We start from the raw sequence: 14,945 nt of genomic DNA, 5'->3' as shown, positions 1-14,945 counted from the left end.
TCCCAGAGCCGGTTTCCTCATTCCTGCACCCAATTCCTCCACGCTTACGGGCAGAAGGCATTTCCCTCGCCCTGCCAAGAGCAACCATGTGGGTGTCACACAGCCCTCGGGGACACTGTGTTTGCTCAGCCCCAGCCGCAGGAGAAGCCGTGGACGGACATGGTCTGGTTCTTCAAACGCAGGCCGTCATGCAGGTCCCTGACATCGGGACCCTTGGTGTCCCAGAGCCCCTTGGGGCCAAGGGTCATAGCCCGGCGGAGTAGAGCCCGCATGAGCCCCGGGGGGCGGCAGGGCCAGTGAGGCGGAGACCCGGCTCAGCTGGGGATTTGCGGCCACGGGCCGGGAGCAAGCCCTGGGGCCGCAGTGTGGAGCCCAAACTGGCACTTGCCTGGCAACGTCGGTCATTTTAAGAGAGAAGAGATGAGTCGGTGGCGTGTGCCTGCCTGGCCAGCGGGATGGACACAGGCCTGAGCGCTGGGCTCTCGGTGGCCCTGTAGGTTCGGGCTGAGAGAAAAGCCGGCTGCTGTCACATCCTGGGTCACCTGGGAACCCGACGGGCCCGTCACTTCGTAAATACAACGGGAGCAATTGTGCCAGACGAGGGGCCCAAGGACACGCGGCCCTGGAGAAGGGGACACAGGGTGAGACTCTCCTGTGGCTGGTCCAGGCCAGGCCCTGGGTGGCAGGCCAGGCATCACCTGCCCTCCGCAGGTGGGCCCTCGCCGAGTCTGGGGACGGACCTCAGCCAGGCAGCCTGGGAGCCCCCAATCCACCACGCTGCTGGGAAACGTCCTCGTCGCCCTCGGGTGACGATGACCCAGAGCAGCCGGATCGGCCACGATTGTCACTGCCACTGAAGAGCACCTGCCTCGGGGATTGCGAGGCGGCCCTGGGCCCTCGGTGCCGCCTTACCCTTCGTGCTGGCCCTCGGCTCGGACCCCAGCCACGGCCCCATGCCGCCCAGGGTCTGGAGAGGCATGTGTCTGCTGGAGCCCAGGACGGAACCGGCGCCTGCGGAGCCCCCAGGAGCTGTTCACGGTCCGCACGGGCCTTGCAAAGAGGCCGCCACGGCTTGTCAAGCAACAGAGGCACGAGCACATCCACACAAGGGCTGGAGGGACAGCTGGCCGGCTGATCGGAGCCGCGGTTCTGCCACGTGTCGGGCACGGTGGACGAGGCAGAGGACCGTCTGCTGGCGTCAGGCATCCACTCCTCTCTGAGGTTCCCCGGAGCCCTGGGGGGTGAGCCCCGGAGAGCCAGGGCCTGCCCTCTCCCGACGACCTGTGGCTCCAGTGCCCACCCTGCCAGCCTGCCTGGGTTCTCTGCCGGAGCGGCTCCAGGACAGAGGCGTCCCTTCCTGCTACAGCTGTAGCCTGAGAGGGCTCTCGGAGCTCTGCTCTCCTGCCGGCACCCTGGAGCTCGCTGCTGCCCGTGGTCAGGCTCTGCAGTCAGGGACCGTCCCTAGGATCAGGAGCCTCGGCGGCCCACGAGCAGCTCTTCCCGTCCCCCGGGAAGGCTCCCTGGGACGGTGTCCACCATCGTCCCTAAAGCAGCTGGAAATTGCCTGGTGATCAACACTCTGGGCCGGGTAGACTGTCTCCCCGCCCCCGCCGAGCAAGGAGGTCCCAGCCAGCGGGCAGGTGCCCCTCCCTGGAAGGGCCAGCAGCCCCCCACGCAGTGATGGTGTGGCGGTGTCCCTGCAGCGGGGAGGTATTGGCGAAGGTCGGTGGTCGGGTTTGAGGGGACAGGGCGCCCGGCCCGGAGGGTGGGGGCGTGTACCTCGTGCAACCCCTCGGGCCAGCCAGGGGTCTGGGCCCACTCCCTGAGCGGCCAGGCCCCTCCCTCCTCAGCTGCCTCAGGCCCGGTGGGCAGGAGGCCACTCCGTCCGAGCCGGCCTGGGTTTCCCGGCCCCAGAGGAGGGTCTGGCCAGACTGTTCATGACGGCCCTCCCACCTGGAGCTGCCGTCCGCGCTGCCGGCCTGGGCCGGCCCCCTCGTGCGCACCCCGAACTGCTCCCTCCCGGCTGACCCTCTTCCCTTCTTTCGGCACAGACCTGCCTGACCAGTGCTCTCCGAACCCCTGTGACAAGGAGGGGACCCAGGCCTGCCAGGACCTCATGGGCAACTTCTACTGCCAGTGCCGGGCTGGCTGGGGCGGGCGGCTCTGTGACAGAGGTGAGGGGGCCCTGCTGCTGCGGGGCGCGGGCAGGGGGTGCTCCTGGGGCAGTGGCTATGGCCCATCCCTCTTCCAGCCCACCCAACCCCGGGGGATACAGGGACTGTCCGGCGACCTGACCGCTCAGGTGGGGGGGGGGCAGGCAGGCCCCTGGGCCCCTCCAGGCCCTGCGCCTGAGCACGGGGTGCTGGCCGTTTGGGGGAGCCCTCGGGTGCCAGTGGCCTGGCTCTTGCAGGACTGGAAGGAAGGAGCCAGTGTAGGGCCACCCCTGGGGCTCGGCCTGTGGGGACGGCAGAGTTTCAGGGCCAGCCTCCGTGTCTGCAGTGGGAGGGTGGGGGGGGTCAGGAAAAATGCCCCAGGCCCCAGTTACCTCGGGCAGCCCCTTCTCCGTGGTGCCAAGCCACTCCAGGGCAGGGGGGCTGCGCGTGTGGGGCTTGGCCTGGCTGCGCCTGCCCAGGTCTGCCCCCGTCAGCCCTCAGCCTCCTCCCGGGTGCGCTGGCAGCCACGGAGCTGGCACCACGGACCGTCACCGCCCGCAGTGCCTTGAGGTCTGCCCTTCGCCCCCATGCACTTGCGGGGGGTCCTGTGTCGGCTCCGTGCACTCCCCAGGGTCTCTGTGTCCTGTGCCCAGATGTCAACGAGTGCAGCCAGCAGAACGGGGGCTGCGGCCAGATCTGCTCCAACAAGCCGGGCAGCTTCTACTGCGCCTGCTACAGCGGCTACGCGCTCGCCCCCGACGGCAGGACCTGCCACGGTAAGGCCTGTGCCGCGGCCCTTCCCTGCTCCGCACTCTCCCCTCGGCTCCTCCCCCCGGTGTTTGTGCAGCTGCCAGAGTCGGCCCAGCCCGATGGCCAGATTGCTGAGGTCGGCAGTGGCTGTTCCTCTGCAGAGGCTCTGGGGGGGGGGGGGGGGGGGCGGGAAGAGGGCGGAGGGACGCCGAGCCGAGCACATGTCCGGGCATGTCAGCGGCCGCGGGGAGCTGCCCCAGCCCCCGGCCCAGGATGATTCACCGGGATCTGTGGACCGGCCAGCTCCGCTGAGGGGACCTCCCCCGCCGCCCCGGAGGGGCGGGCAGCTCCACGCATCTGTGTGACCACAGCCCAGGACGGGGCTTGGACAGTGGGGCTGGGCCAGGAGCAGACGAGGCCTCTGACGCCCACCCCGAGCACTTCCCCGGGGCCCCACGCCCTGACCTCCCCAGAAAGTCTGCAGGCTGTGGCCAGCCCGGTCCCAGAGGACGAGCTGCCCACCTGCCGGGGGATGGGACAGAGGTGCTGAGGGAGAAGCAGCCTCGGGAGCAAGGGCGCGCAGTGGCCGGAGCCCCAGGTGAACCTCTGAGTTGGACAGAACAAGGGGTCCCTTTCCCAGACCCTGCACAGCCGCTGCCTGAGGAAAGGACGTGTTGAGAGCAGCCGAGGGCACCCCACGTCGGGTGCGAGCGCTGAGCAGAGCGCGTAGCCGCACCAGGACCGCCCCCCACTGTTCTCTCAGCCCTTGGTGTGGGTGCCTGTGGCTGCCGGGAAAGGCCTCGGGGCCGCGCAGGAAGGTCTGCTTAGGCTCCCTGCGAGCCGAGTGACGGGAGCCCACCTCCCGCCCACTCACCGAGTCGTGGGGCGTGAGACAGCCAGAGGGCTCCCTGTGTCCCGCTGCCCTTGCCCCCAGCACCGTGTGCCGGACGACGGGGCAGGGCTATCACCCACGGCTTCGGGGGGCCATGGGCCGCTACTCCCGTAGCATGGCTGACACCCCGTGAGCGCGATGGGCGGTGCCCCTCCTGCGCTGCCGGGAGTCGGGCTGTACCTGCCTGTACCCGCGCACACACACCCTCTCTCTTAACTGTCCGCTCTTTCTCTGGGGACCCCTGACCCAGCCGAGGGAGGCTGTGGGGCACGAGGTCTGTCACTATGGTACGGAAGAGACCGACCGGCCTTTCTGTCCGTTGAGATGCTGGGAAGGAGGGAGTGGGTCATGCCGCACCCCTGCACCCCAGCATCCGGGCCTCCGTCATCTCTGCGTGGCTGCAGGGGGAGCTCAACACCACATGGCAGAAAGGTGGGCCGGGTGGGCCCTCTCCTAGGAGGAGAGCCGATGAGGGCCCCAGGGTGTGGGGGACAGGGCCTCGTGGCCACAGTGTAGCCAGTAGGATTGGGTGTGGACTCCCTGGGCCCCGTGGCCGGCACCACAGCCCGCTGCAGCGTGGGCCATCCCGTCTCCGTGCTCTGTGACGAGCAGCCGGAGAGCTGCTTTTCCAGTTGGTGAGGTGCTGGCTGGGGTCACAGACCCTCAGACGGCGCTTGGCTATACGGACCCCCAGCCCCACCCCCGTGGCTCTGCGGCCGTGGCTGGTGTGAGAGAAGGCAAGATGGCCTGGGGCCGCGTTCCCTGTGGGGGCCTGGCCTGAGACGCCCTGATGTGCCAGAAACAGGCAAGGACAGGCGGCCCTCCCCGGTGATGCCGCGGGCCCTCTCACGGGGCCCCAGATCTGGGGAGACGCGGGTTCTCGGGCCCTGGCCATGCTGTCCCTCGGCCGTCGCGAGTGCCACGGGACTTCGATGAGCTGTGGGCAGCCTGCTGTCATGGCTGTGCCCCGGAGGCTGTGCTGAGACAGCTTTGCACCAAAAAAAAAAAGCTTTGCCCCAATGAGGCATCCTTTGTGTGGGGCGGCCTGTGTCCACCTGCCCAGAAGGGCGGTGTCCCCACGGTGTGGCCAGTGCTGTCCTGGGCCCTCCAGCACCCCACTGCCAAGGGGAGTAAAGTTCCTGAGCTCCTGGACTTGGGGCAGGCTCACGGGCTGGACTGTGGGGTCGGAAGCACTCACGCAGAGGCCGACGGACCCGTGAACCCCATGGCATTCACACTGCCTCTGGAGGACGCGTGTGGTACCCTGGCTTTTTCCCACGGTCATGAGGGGCGCCTTATGGTTTCCGTGTTCGCGGGCCTGTGTGCTGCCGTCATCACAAGTTGGGGGCAGTTGTGAGGCCCCGTGAGGAGCCCCTGGTGTTGGACATCATCAGTGCACGTGCCAGACGCCCCTTCTGTCCCTGGAGGAGATGAGGTCGTAACCGCAGAGGTTGGGCTGCCCGCTCGCCGAGGGGAGAGGGTGCTTGGCACCTCAGGAAGAGCCTCGACAGTGGACCCTTGTAGCGTCTGATTGTCCTCAGGGAGACCGGGGTGTGAGTGCGGTGCAAGCGGAGCCCGGGCAGCCATCGGCACGGGGCACCTCCATCTGGAAGGCTCCCAGGGGTCCTCCTCCACCTTCCTGTGCACCCGTGCTCACCCTTGGACATACATGGCTCTGTCCAGGGCTCAGAGATCACCCCTGTCACCTGGGACCCCAGTCGGAAACGCGCCTGCCCCCACGCCTGAACCTGGGGCTGAGGAGCAAGGCGGGGGGGGGGGGGGCGGCAGCCCGGGAGCCACGCTCAGCGCCGCCCAGAGCAGTGGCTCGGGCTGCTGCTGCTCCGTGACCGACCACGGGCTGGCGACCGGCGACGCGGCCCTAGTCAAGGGCTTTGCTCTTCCTCACAGACGTGGATGAGTGTGCGGAGGGGGGCGCCTGCGGGGAGGCCCACTGCGAGAACCTGCCGGGCTCCTACTCCTGCGTGTGCGACGAGGGTTACGTGTTCAGCTCCTCGGACAAGGCCTGCCGAGGTACCCGCCCCCGCTGCCCACTGTCCCCAGCACGCGCACCATGAGCGGCACCCACAGCTGCGCACACGGCACGCGTGGGTAACAAGCACACACCCTTGTGAACACACGTGTTCGTGTGAACATCCGTGCATGCGCCACACACGTGGGTGATGCACGTGCACACAGCCGTGGGCACATTCAGGAGCGCGTGTCCGTTCGTGTGTGTGCGTACCGCGCTCGCGCATGCCAAGTGTCTCTTCACGCAGCAGGGCCACTTCCCCCAACTGCCGAGGACACAGTAGATAGAGGTTTGGGGGGCCCTCCATGCCACAGGCACAGGGACCTCTAGCCCGTCTTCAGGTCAACCTGCTGTGCGTGGGGGCAGGTGACGAGCACGCCCTGTGTCGGGGGGCACAGAGGGCGGGTTTTCTTCTCAGCCTTCCTGCCCCGCACTTCTCCGGGAAGCCGGGTGGCCCCCGCCTGCACACCCTCCATGCCCTCCTCCGTACCCCCAGGGGGTGTCTCTTGGGTCCCCGAAGCAGCCCCAGGGACACCTGCCAATGGCTGCAGACCCTTCAGACCCTCATAGACGGGCTTTGTGCCCTGACCTAGTGGCTACTCCCACCACCTCCTCTAACCCAAGAAGGAGTTGAGGGAGAGACCGCTGACCGGCCCTGCAGAGAGCACGGAGCATGGGGTGCGGCCTGGGCTGGGTGCCTCCTGGTCACATGCTCTGGAGCTCATTCTCACGGTGAGCAACTGTGCTCGGAGAGATGCTGAACTTTGCCGTCTCCCCCGTGGCAACAGATGTGGACGAGTGTGCCGAGGGCCGCTGTGAGCAGGCCTGCGTCAACTCCCCGGGGGGCTACACCTGCCACTGTGACGGACGCGGAGGCCTCAAGCTGTCCCCGGACATGAACACCTGTGAGGTGTGAGCACAGAGCAGCGGTCCCTCTCGGGGCTGCGAGAGGGCCCAGTGTCCCCGGGGCTGGTGGGAATGCAGGACAGGAGGCGTGTGTCCCCTGCGCGACATCTCAAGGGCAGCTCCGCACCCATGGCGGAGCGGGTGGCCTGCGCCCGCAGAACGTGCTGCCCTCCCTGTCGGCTGGCTCAGGCTCCGGGACACGTGTGGGGTCCAAGCCTCCCGACTGGCCGGCCCGACCCCGGCTTGGCACACTACTGTGGTCTCCGAGCTGTAACAGCCTAGGGTTTCGGTCAGAGCCTGGCAGGCGAGCGGGGAGGGAGGCCACTCTGCATCCTGACCCTGTGTGCCGAGGGGGCTACACCCAGGTATGCCCTGCCTGACAGCCCTCGCTCCCTTTCCACAGGATATTTTGCCCTGCGTGCCTTTCAATGTGGCCAAAAGCGTGAAGTCTTTGTACCTGGGCCGCATGTTCAGTGGGACGCCCGTGATCAGGCTGCGCTTCAAAAGGCTACAGCCCACCAGGTAAGGGCCGGGAGCGAAGGCAGGTGCACAGGGGCCCAAGGGCCAGCCTGAAGCTCCCCGGGATTACAGATGCCCGGCCCTGCACCGGGTAGTCCCCCACCGGCCCGGCGGCCGGCCCCGTCCCTGCCCAGCGACGGCAGCCGGGCTCTGGCTCTGGGCCTCCGCAGGGTGCTGCCTCCGGCATCCAGGACAGAGTCCCAGGCTGTCCGTGCACCTGCTGTCCTGGGTACCCTGGGGTGGGAGGCCGCGAGCCACCTGCCTGTGTATCACCTGTTTGTTTCTCGTGCTGGCACTTAGGCTGGTCGCCGAATTCGACTTCAGGACCTTTGACCCTGAAGGCGTCCTTTTCTTCGCTGGAGGCCGTCAGGACAGCGCCTGGATCGTGCTGGGCCTGCGGGCCGGCCGGCTGGAGCTGCAGCTCCGCTACCATGGTGTCGGCCGCGTCACCAGCAGTGGGCCTGTCATCAACCACGGCATGTGGCAGACGGTGAGCGTGGCCCGCACTGACCCCCAGGCCGTCAGGGTTGGGGACTCCTGGGCGGGGGGTCCTGGCATTTCCCCGTGCGTTTGCACACGCAGCTGTGAGTGGCCACCACACGAGGCCCTGCTCTGGGACATTCACAGTTGATGGGGCGAGGGCTGCGGTCTGTCCCGAAACGGTTGTTGGTCACAGCTGCCTGGAGCTGTGGGGGCTGCTGGTCACCCTGGAGCACATAGGATGGCCTGCCGCAGAAACTGTCCAGTTCAGAATGTCCATGATGGGGCTGGGGCCCCTGGGCTGAGGTCTGGGCCAGGCTCCCGACTCCGTGTGTCCGCACCATCCCGGGACCTGGCTCCTGGGGCTGGCGCCATTCCCACAGACGTGTTCCCATGTGGGCGTCTCCTTTGGGAGAACGCCCTAGTCACCCAGAGCCTGACCTATCGGTCCTGATGAGACCTGTACCCCAGTGCCCAGAATACGGCAGCTTGGGGCACACAGGAACCTTCCAGAAGCTCAGGGGCCCCTGGTAGGAAGTGGGCTTTCAGAAGTAAGCACTTGAGAGAGAAAAGCATTCTTTCTCCTTCTGGAAGTTCAGAGATGGGAAACTCGGAATGAAAACAGCATGGACGTTTGCTAATCTCCCTCCTGTGAACTCAGGCCCGCTGCTTTCCTCAGCCCCTAAAGCACGAATATTCCCAGAGTGGCTGTGCTCACGGTCCGGGGCAGGCGCTCTGCACCCGAAGCAGGAGGGGTCCCGGGCGGGGCGGGGGGCAGTGTCCAGGTGAGGAACCCGGGGACCCAGGACCTGCGTCCGCACAGCTGCCCACCCAAGGCATGAACTGGTGGCCCAAGGCAGGGTCAGCCCAGAAGCAGCCCCTCTGTCCTCCCCCTCCTGACCCCTCCTTCTCTTGCTCCTGTCCACACTCTGACCCGAGCACCTCCATGTTTCCCACGTGAACCGGAAGGGAAACCGATGGCCTTCCGGAGGGCTAGCAGGACGCACAGAGGGCAGAGAGATGGGTTTTTTAATTCTCCTGCGTGGAGAGGAGGGAAGAGCGCAGACCTCCGGAGTCCGTGCATGCAGCGTCCCGTCTGTGCCAGGCACCTGGTGACCTCCAAGGCAGGAGGGCGCGGCTATGCCTGGGGAAGTGGAGCACGCAGTGGGAGGTGGTGACGTCCGTGGGATTCCCGGCCCCTGGACGCAGCTCCTGGCGGCTCAGAGAAGCTCCAGGATGGGGCCAGAGTCGTGGCCCCAAGTGGCCCCATTTGGAGGAGGCAGAATGAAGGGAGAAGCCCGTGCGGGGGGGACCGTCAGAGCCTGGAGGGAGGTTGTCACAGAGGGGGACCGCGAGGTGTGTAGGGCACGAACGTCCCCCGCGGTCGGGGGTGGCTTGGCCCGCGGGGGCGACGGGGTCCTTTCGGAAAGGCCTCCCCCTCACGGCACTGGTCGCCTCCAGATCTCTGTGGAGGAGCTGGATCGGAATCTGGTCGTCAAGGTGAACAAAGATGCGGTCATGAAGATCGCGGTGGCCGGGGATCTGTTTCAGCTGGACAGGGGGCTGTACCACTTGAACCTGACCGTGGGAGGCATTCCCTTCAAGGAGAGAGACCTGGTACAGCCTGTGAGTACCTTCGGAGCCCGGGCTCCTGCAGGGGACAGGCCTGGCCGCCAGCCGCCGTGCTGAGCACTCGCCGCGGGTCGGTGGCCATTTCCCCAACACACCATCTCCCTGGGAGACTCGCTTGGGTTTTCATCGGAAGCGATAACAAAAGTGCCTGTTTTGCAGTGGAGATAAAACACAATGAAATTATTCTTTAACAAAAGGAACAGTCGAGTTTTTTGGACCATTCCCAAGAACATTTGGGTTGTTAACCCTGCCGGGAAGGCCACAGGGGAGAAAGACTAACGGGGAGGTCAGTACTCGCCGTCCCTCGAAGCCCCGCGTGGCCTCGGCCCTGCCCTCCGTCATCCCGCGTGGGATGGCCAGGCCGAGCCCTGCACCTGCGGGACTCCCACACGAGTGGGAGAAGAGGGTCCTGGGCATGTGGAGGTCCCCATGGCGGGAGGTGCTGGCCCAGTCCTCCTGCAGGGGTGGAGGATGGTGTCGTGCAGATGACCTGAGGCATCAGACCCCATGGGTCCCACAGGGGCTGTTCACACCTCCCCATTTTATAAATCCAGGCAGGGGAGACCTGGTTTGCTGCAGAGCAGGGCATGGTGCTGGGGTCTGCCGCCCGCCCCCAGACTCACATTTCGGGGGGTCCCAGGCACCATGTGCGCCTTTGCCTATGTCCTTCCGGTGTACGGTCCACTTCCCGCTCTGGGCGTGAGTGGGCAGACCCAGTGTGGCCACTGGGGACCCTGTGAGCACGCGTTCTGTCCCTGAGGAGCCCTTTTGGGAAACAGCCTCCACGACTTGTCCCTTTCCCAGGAGATTTCCACCACCTGAGCCACACGTCCCTTCCTCTGACCAGCGTGGCAGCAGCCATGGAGCCTCCCGCCGTGCTGTGTGGGAGCCCATGATGTGGCCGTGTGGTCCCCAGAAGCCACTGGGGTTTCTCTGTCTTCCCAGATAAACCCCCGTCTGGACGGCTGCGTGAGGAGCTGGAACTGGCTCAACGGTGAAGACACCACCATCCAGGAGACGGTGAAGGCCAGCCCCAAGATGCAGTGCTTCTCTGCCACCACGCGAGGATCCTTCTACCCTGGGACCGGGTTTGCCTTCTACAGCCTGGACTTCGGTGAGTCTCGGCCCCGGCGTGGGCACGGCCGTGGCCGCACTTGTGGACAGAGCAGGAAGCCGCTTCCTCGGACGGCGGTGTCCGGGATAAGCTGAGGACCCCACAGCCCTGGGCCCGCCGCGCGGGGTGAGCCAGCAAGGAAATGTCCACCGTGCCTGCGCCGGGACGGTGGGGGAGGGGAGCGGGAGCTACGGGGAGGGTTTGCAGGGACACCTGCGGGACGTCCTCGGACAGGACGAGCGGTCGGCGGAGCAGCCGCGGAGAACCAGCGTGATGCTGCTTTCCCGGAGCCTGGCGAGGTGTGGAGCGGGGCGGCGTCCAGAGAGGGCGGGTGGCCGGCTCCGGGACTCCAGAGCTCACGGTTGGCAGGAAGAGAAGACCCAGAGGAGCAGGACGGGGTGTGGCCGGCCGCATGGCCGGGGCGCAGGGCTCTCCACAGAGCTGGGTCCGGCCACAGCAGGGCTGACGGCCGCGCAGGAGGAAGAAGCCAGGCCTGCGGGACCAGCCCTTCCCGAAGCTCCCGTGACGTCCACGCGCGGCAGATGTCCGACCCTCCGTGTAGCGAGGGGAGTCACAGGGTGCAGGGGGCGGCCTCCCGACCCTGGAGCACAGGGCCCGCCCTCCCTTCACACAGAGCACACGTCTCTTTCTTATTATCAAATTCACTTCACAGTGAAAACAAAGAGCCCTGATACGCTGGTCAAGCAGCGGTCACTGAGACACCCTTCACGTGACACGCATTCACGTCCGAAACTGCCGGGTTGTGGGAGCACCGCTCTGGGATGCCGACGTGAGCGGCGCGGGTCATGGTGATGGCTCAGTGGTTCTGTTGTTCGACTCTGGGCTCCACCGGTTTCCCTCATGCTCCCTTGCCCCGGAGCCCATACTGGCCACTCTGCCTGCAGTCCGGGGCGGGCCGGTACCTGGCCCAGCCGAGCGCCCAGGCACACGGCCTTGCAGGGTCTCGGAGGGCTGTGCAGGCCCAGGCGCCTGCCTGTGTGCTGGCTTCCGGGGGCTTCCCTGCCCCCTCCTCTGGCCGGCACCCCGCTGCAGGTGGGCCCGGGGGGGCTGCCGCGGCCCCCCAGGACCGTCTCTGGCTCGGTCTGTCTCCAGGTGACGCTCGCAGCCCCTCTCTTCCAGATGGCGGGCTGGTTAAGCACCCACACTCCCTCTCCTTGGGCTCGTCGGCCTTGAGGGCTGGGGCCACACCCCCCGCCACGGGCCCCACAGCCACGTATCCCCTCCAGCCCACATGGGCCCCCCACGCGGGGGACGCGGGGTCCGCTCCTCCTTCCTTGTGCGGCGGCTGTCTTCTCAAGCCCTGGGATCACCGCCCCTTCTGTCTTTGCTTTAACTGTCAAAGCGCTCCTGTGCCACAAGAGGGATTTCTCGGAGGAGCACCACCGGTGTGACACATGTGTTACTCCTGCAGTCTTCACGGTTACACAGGAAAGTCCAAACGTCATCATGATGTTTCCTATAAAGTCTCATCGTAAAAAATACTTCCTGACCTTTCCTTCCAACAGCATCCACACTTCCTGTGTGGGGACACAGGCCTGGGCAGAAGCCACGGTGGCCCTGTCTCCTCCTGCACCCTCCACGGTCCGCGAACGTGTCTGTGGGCTGCCTCGGTCATGAAGCCCACTGGGTGTTTAGAAGTCGCTGCATTTCTCAGAGCTCCGACGACACCGTTCCCTAAGAGGAGCATCTTCGGGACATCCCCGAGTCAGCCCCCAGCAGCATCTGGAGCTGGGAGACCCGTCCCCGCTGACGGGTCACCCAGCACAGCCGGGGCTGAAGGTCCTGTCACAGGAAAACTCAGGAGACACGGAGGCCGCACTGGCCGCGGTTTTTTTGCTTTTATTTTTGGCTTTTGGGCTGCTTTTTCCAGTTTCAACGTGCATTCGAGTCCCTGGACAGCTATTGGAAATGGACTGTAGCAGACCCTCTTAGGTCCGGGGGCCCCCACAGATGATTCCGGTGCTGACGGTCCACTGGAAACCATCAGGAACCCAGGCCGTGGCTCACCTCGGCGCTGACCCCCTTCCGCGAGGACCTCTGAGCTCCCGCGGATGCGGCTCCCGCTCTGGCATCACCGGCCCGGTGGGCTTCTTCACCAGGACTCAACGGTCTCTGAGACAGAAGCCCCTGGGCTGTGGGGCAGAGGGAGTCCTCGGGCATCACCGTCAGCAGACGATTCACGTGTCCAGAAGAAATGGGTGTTGTCGCGACCCCCAGAGAACCGCCATCCAGCCATTCCCACACAGTGTGCTTTCTGGACCTGTCGTGCAGGAGCTGCAGGGGAAGCCTGCGTGTCTGTCCCTCGGACGTCCACGTCACATGCGTAGACGAGGCGCCTAAGCACGAAGCCGCTCAGTGGGGCATGCAGCCGAGCGGTCAGAGAAGGGCGTGTTCTGAGGGCTTCCAACCACGTGTGACTTGGTCGAGCTGCCCGAAGGGCGCCGGGGAGACGTGGCGGGGCAGGGGGCCAGGCGCTCCAGCGTGTCCTGCGGGAGAGGAAGAGGGGTGCCTGGGAAGGGCGCCCGCGGCCCCCGGGACACGCCTGCCTTTGTCCCGGCAGGCCCGTGTGGCCCGGCGGCCGTGCCAGGAGCTCGTGGTAGGGCTGCCGTCCCCGGGGCCTGCATGTTCCCCCACGATCAGCTCCCTGGGGACAGGCCCCTGGCACTCCGACGTGGTCCTCCCAGGGGCTGTCTCCCCACTCACCACGGCCAGCCCCGCCTCCTGACGTGCTGCCCTCACTGCAGCTCGGACCCCCGCGGACGCCGGCACGGACACAACCTGGCAGATAGAGGTCAAGGCTCGGATCCGCCCTGCCACGGACACAGGTGTGCTGCTCGCGCTGGTGGGCGGTGACCACGTGGTGGCCCTGTCCGTGGCCCTGGTTGACTACCACTCCACCAAGAAGCTCAAAAAGCAGGTAGCCGTCCCGGGCGGGTCCCCGCTCCTACCTTGGGAAGCTCTCTGTCCCCTCGTGGCGCGGCCCTCACGGGTCCCACAGCCACGTGGCTGAGGACACCATTGGCCCGAGGTCACCTGACAGCCTGGGGCAGAGCTATGTGGATGGTGGCCTGGGAGCCGTTCCAAGGGGGGGTCCCGCTGGACAGTTTAGAACCATGTGTGTCAGACTGTCTCCCCAGCAAACACTCCGGTTTCTCCTGCGCCCAGATGTGCCCGCCTGGCCCACGCCCCTGGGAGATTCAGGCTGAGCCCTGAGGCAGGGGCCCGCAGACCCCCGGCCCCGCACAGCCAGCCAAGCCAACACCCGCTGTGTGGAACCCACAGTTTGCTCAGGGACAGCCAAGGGGCAGAGGAAGGAGCTTGTATGCACCAGCCTCTGTCCGAAGTGGGCAGGCCTGCTGGCCAGGAGTGTGTGTGGACAGCGGCTGGCCTGCCCCCTGCTAGTGCTGCGCGAAGCTCCCCAGACTGGTCTGGTCCCCAAGACCGCAGCAGACGCCCCTCCACGGAGCACCGGTCCACACACCATGTGCACCTGTGGGCAAACGGCGCTCCCGAAGGGCGCTGCCGACCCTCCCAGGGCACGGAGAGTGAACGGCGCTGGGCCAGCTGCCCTGCTGTGTCCGTCTCCTGCTGTCTGGCTGTGTGTCTATCCCCTGCTGTGTGTCCGTCCCCTGCTGTCGGGCTGTGTGTCCGTCCCCTGCTGTCGGGCTGCGTGTCCGTCCCCTGCTGCGTGTCCGTCCCCTGCTGTGTGTCCGTCCCCTGCTGTCGGGCTGCGTGTCCGTCCTGTGTTTCTGGCCCCCGTTATCAGAGGTGAGTTCTGTCCGGCAGGAACACCCAGTGCGTGTGGCCGTCTGTCTCCTGGGGTGTTGGCCTTTCTGGCTCCGCACTGCCAGCCCCTCTGTTCTGGCTTGGTAGCATTTTGACGTGAAGTGGCCGCGTCCTGTGTTCCGGATCACAGATGAGTGGGCAGCATAGACCCTGAGATGGCTGCAGAGTGCAGTGCCCCGGCGCCTGGGATGACACTGCTGTCCCCACTGTTCTCTGTCTACCTTGCACACGTGGAAACTGAGCCTCACCCCCGTGCACATGGGAAGCAGAGACCCGGCCCTAGGAGGCCCTGCCCCCACGGAGGGCTCAGGGGGCAGGGGGACGGGGCAGGAGGCCCTCGTGCTCAGGTGCGCGTCTCCCCGCAGCTGGTCATACTGGCCGTGGAGAGCGTCACCCTGGCCCTGGTGGAGATCAAGGTCTGTGACGGCCAGGAGCACCGTGTGGCCGTCTCCGTGCGCAAGGATGAGACCACCCTGGAGGTCGATGGCACCAAGGGCCGGAGCGAAGTGAGTGCGGCGCGCCTGCAGGAGCTCCTGGCCACGCTCGCGACGCACCTGCAGGGCTCGGTGCTCACCTTCGTGGGCGGACTGCCAGGTAGGGCTCCCGCGGCTGTGCCCTCGGGGTGGGACGTCGCAGCTCTGACCGTGCGGGTGCTCGCCCCCC

General features: G+C 66.5%; 2 protein-coding genes across 8 annotated transcripts in view; one reads left to right on the top strand and one right to left on the bottom strand.

Moving 5' to 3' along the window:
- GAS6 (growth arrest specific 6) overlaps positions 1-14,945 on the top strand; it is a 31,168-nt gene that overhangs the window by 14,962 nt on the left and 1,261 nt on the right. Inside the window, exons 5-14 of one of the 2 annotated variants that reach the window (XM_059378059.1) lie at positions 2,052-2,174; positions 2,807-2,929; positions 5,704-5,826; positions 6,613-6,734; positions 7,134-7,252; positions 7,550-7,739; positions 9,191-9,355; positions 10,307-10,475; positions 13,241-13,413; positions 14,648-14,876. In XM_059378059.1, the coding sequence (XP_059234042.1) occupies positions 2,052-2,174; positions 2,807-2,929; positions 5,704-5,826; positions 6,613-6,734; positions 7,134-7,252; positions 7,550-7,739; positions 9,191-9,355; positions 10,307-10,475; positions 13,241-13,413; positions 14,648-14,876 (1,536 nt within the window). The other variant, XM_059378060.1, reaches the window with a different exon arrangement.
- The window catches only part of TMEM255B (transmembrane protein 255B), a 47,214-nt gene continuing 42,750 nt past the window's right edge, over positions 10,482-14,945 (bottom strand). For all 6 annotated transcript variants that reach the window (XM_059378076.1, XM_059378070.1, XM_059378074.1 and 3 more), the window contains one exon: positions 10,482-12,982. In XM_059378076.1, coding sequence (XP_059234059.1) covers positions 12,873-12,982 — 110 coding nt within the window. In that variant the 3' untranslated portion in view covers positions 10,482-12,872. The remainder of the gene's footprint in view (positions 12,983-14,945) is intronic.

The sequence above is a fragment of the Mustela nigripes genome, chromosome 15 (genome assembly GCF_022355385.1).
Source record: "Mustela nigripes isolate SB6536 chromosome 15, MUSNIG.SB6536, whole genome shotgun sequence".
Classification (NCBI taxonomy): domain Eukaryota; kingdom Metazoa; phylum Chordata; class Mammalia; order Carnivora; family Mustelidae; genus Mustela; species Mustela nigripes.
Note: the sequence above shows the minus strand (reverse complement) of the source record. Positions and strands in the feature narration are given on the sequence as shown.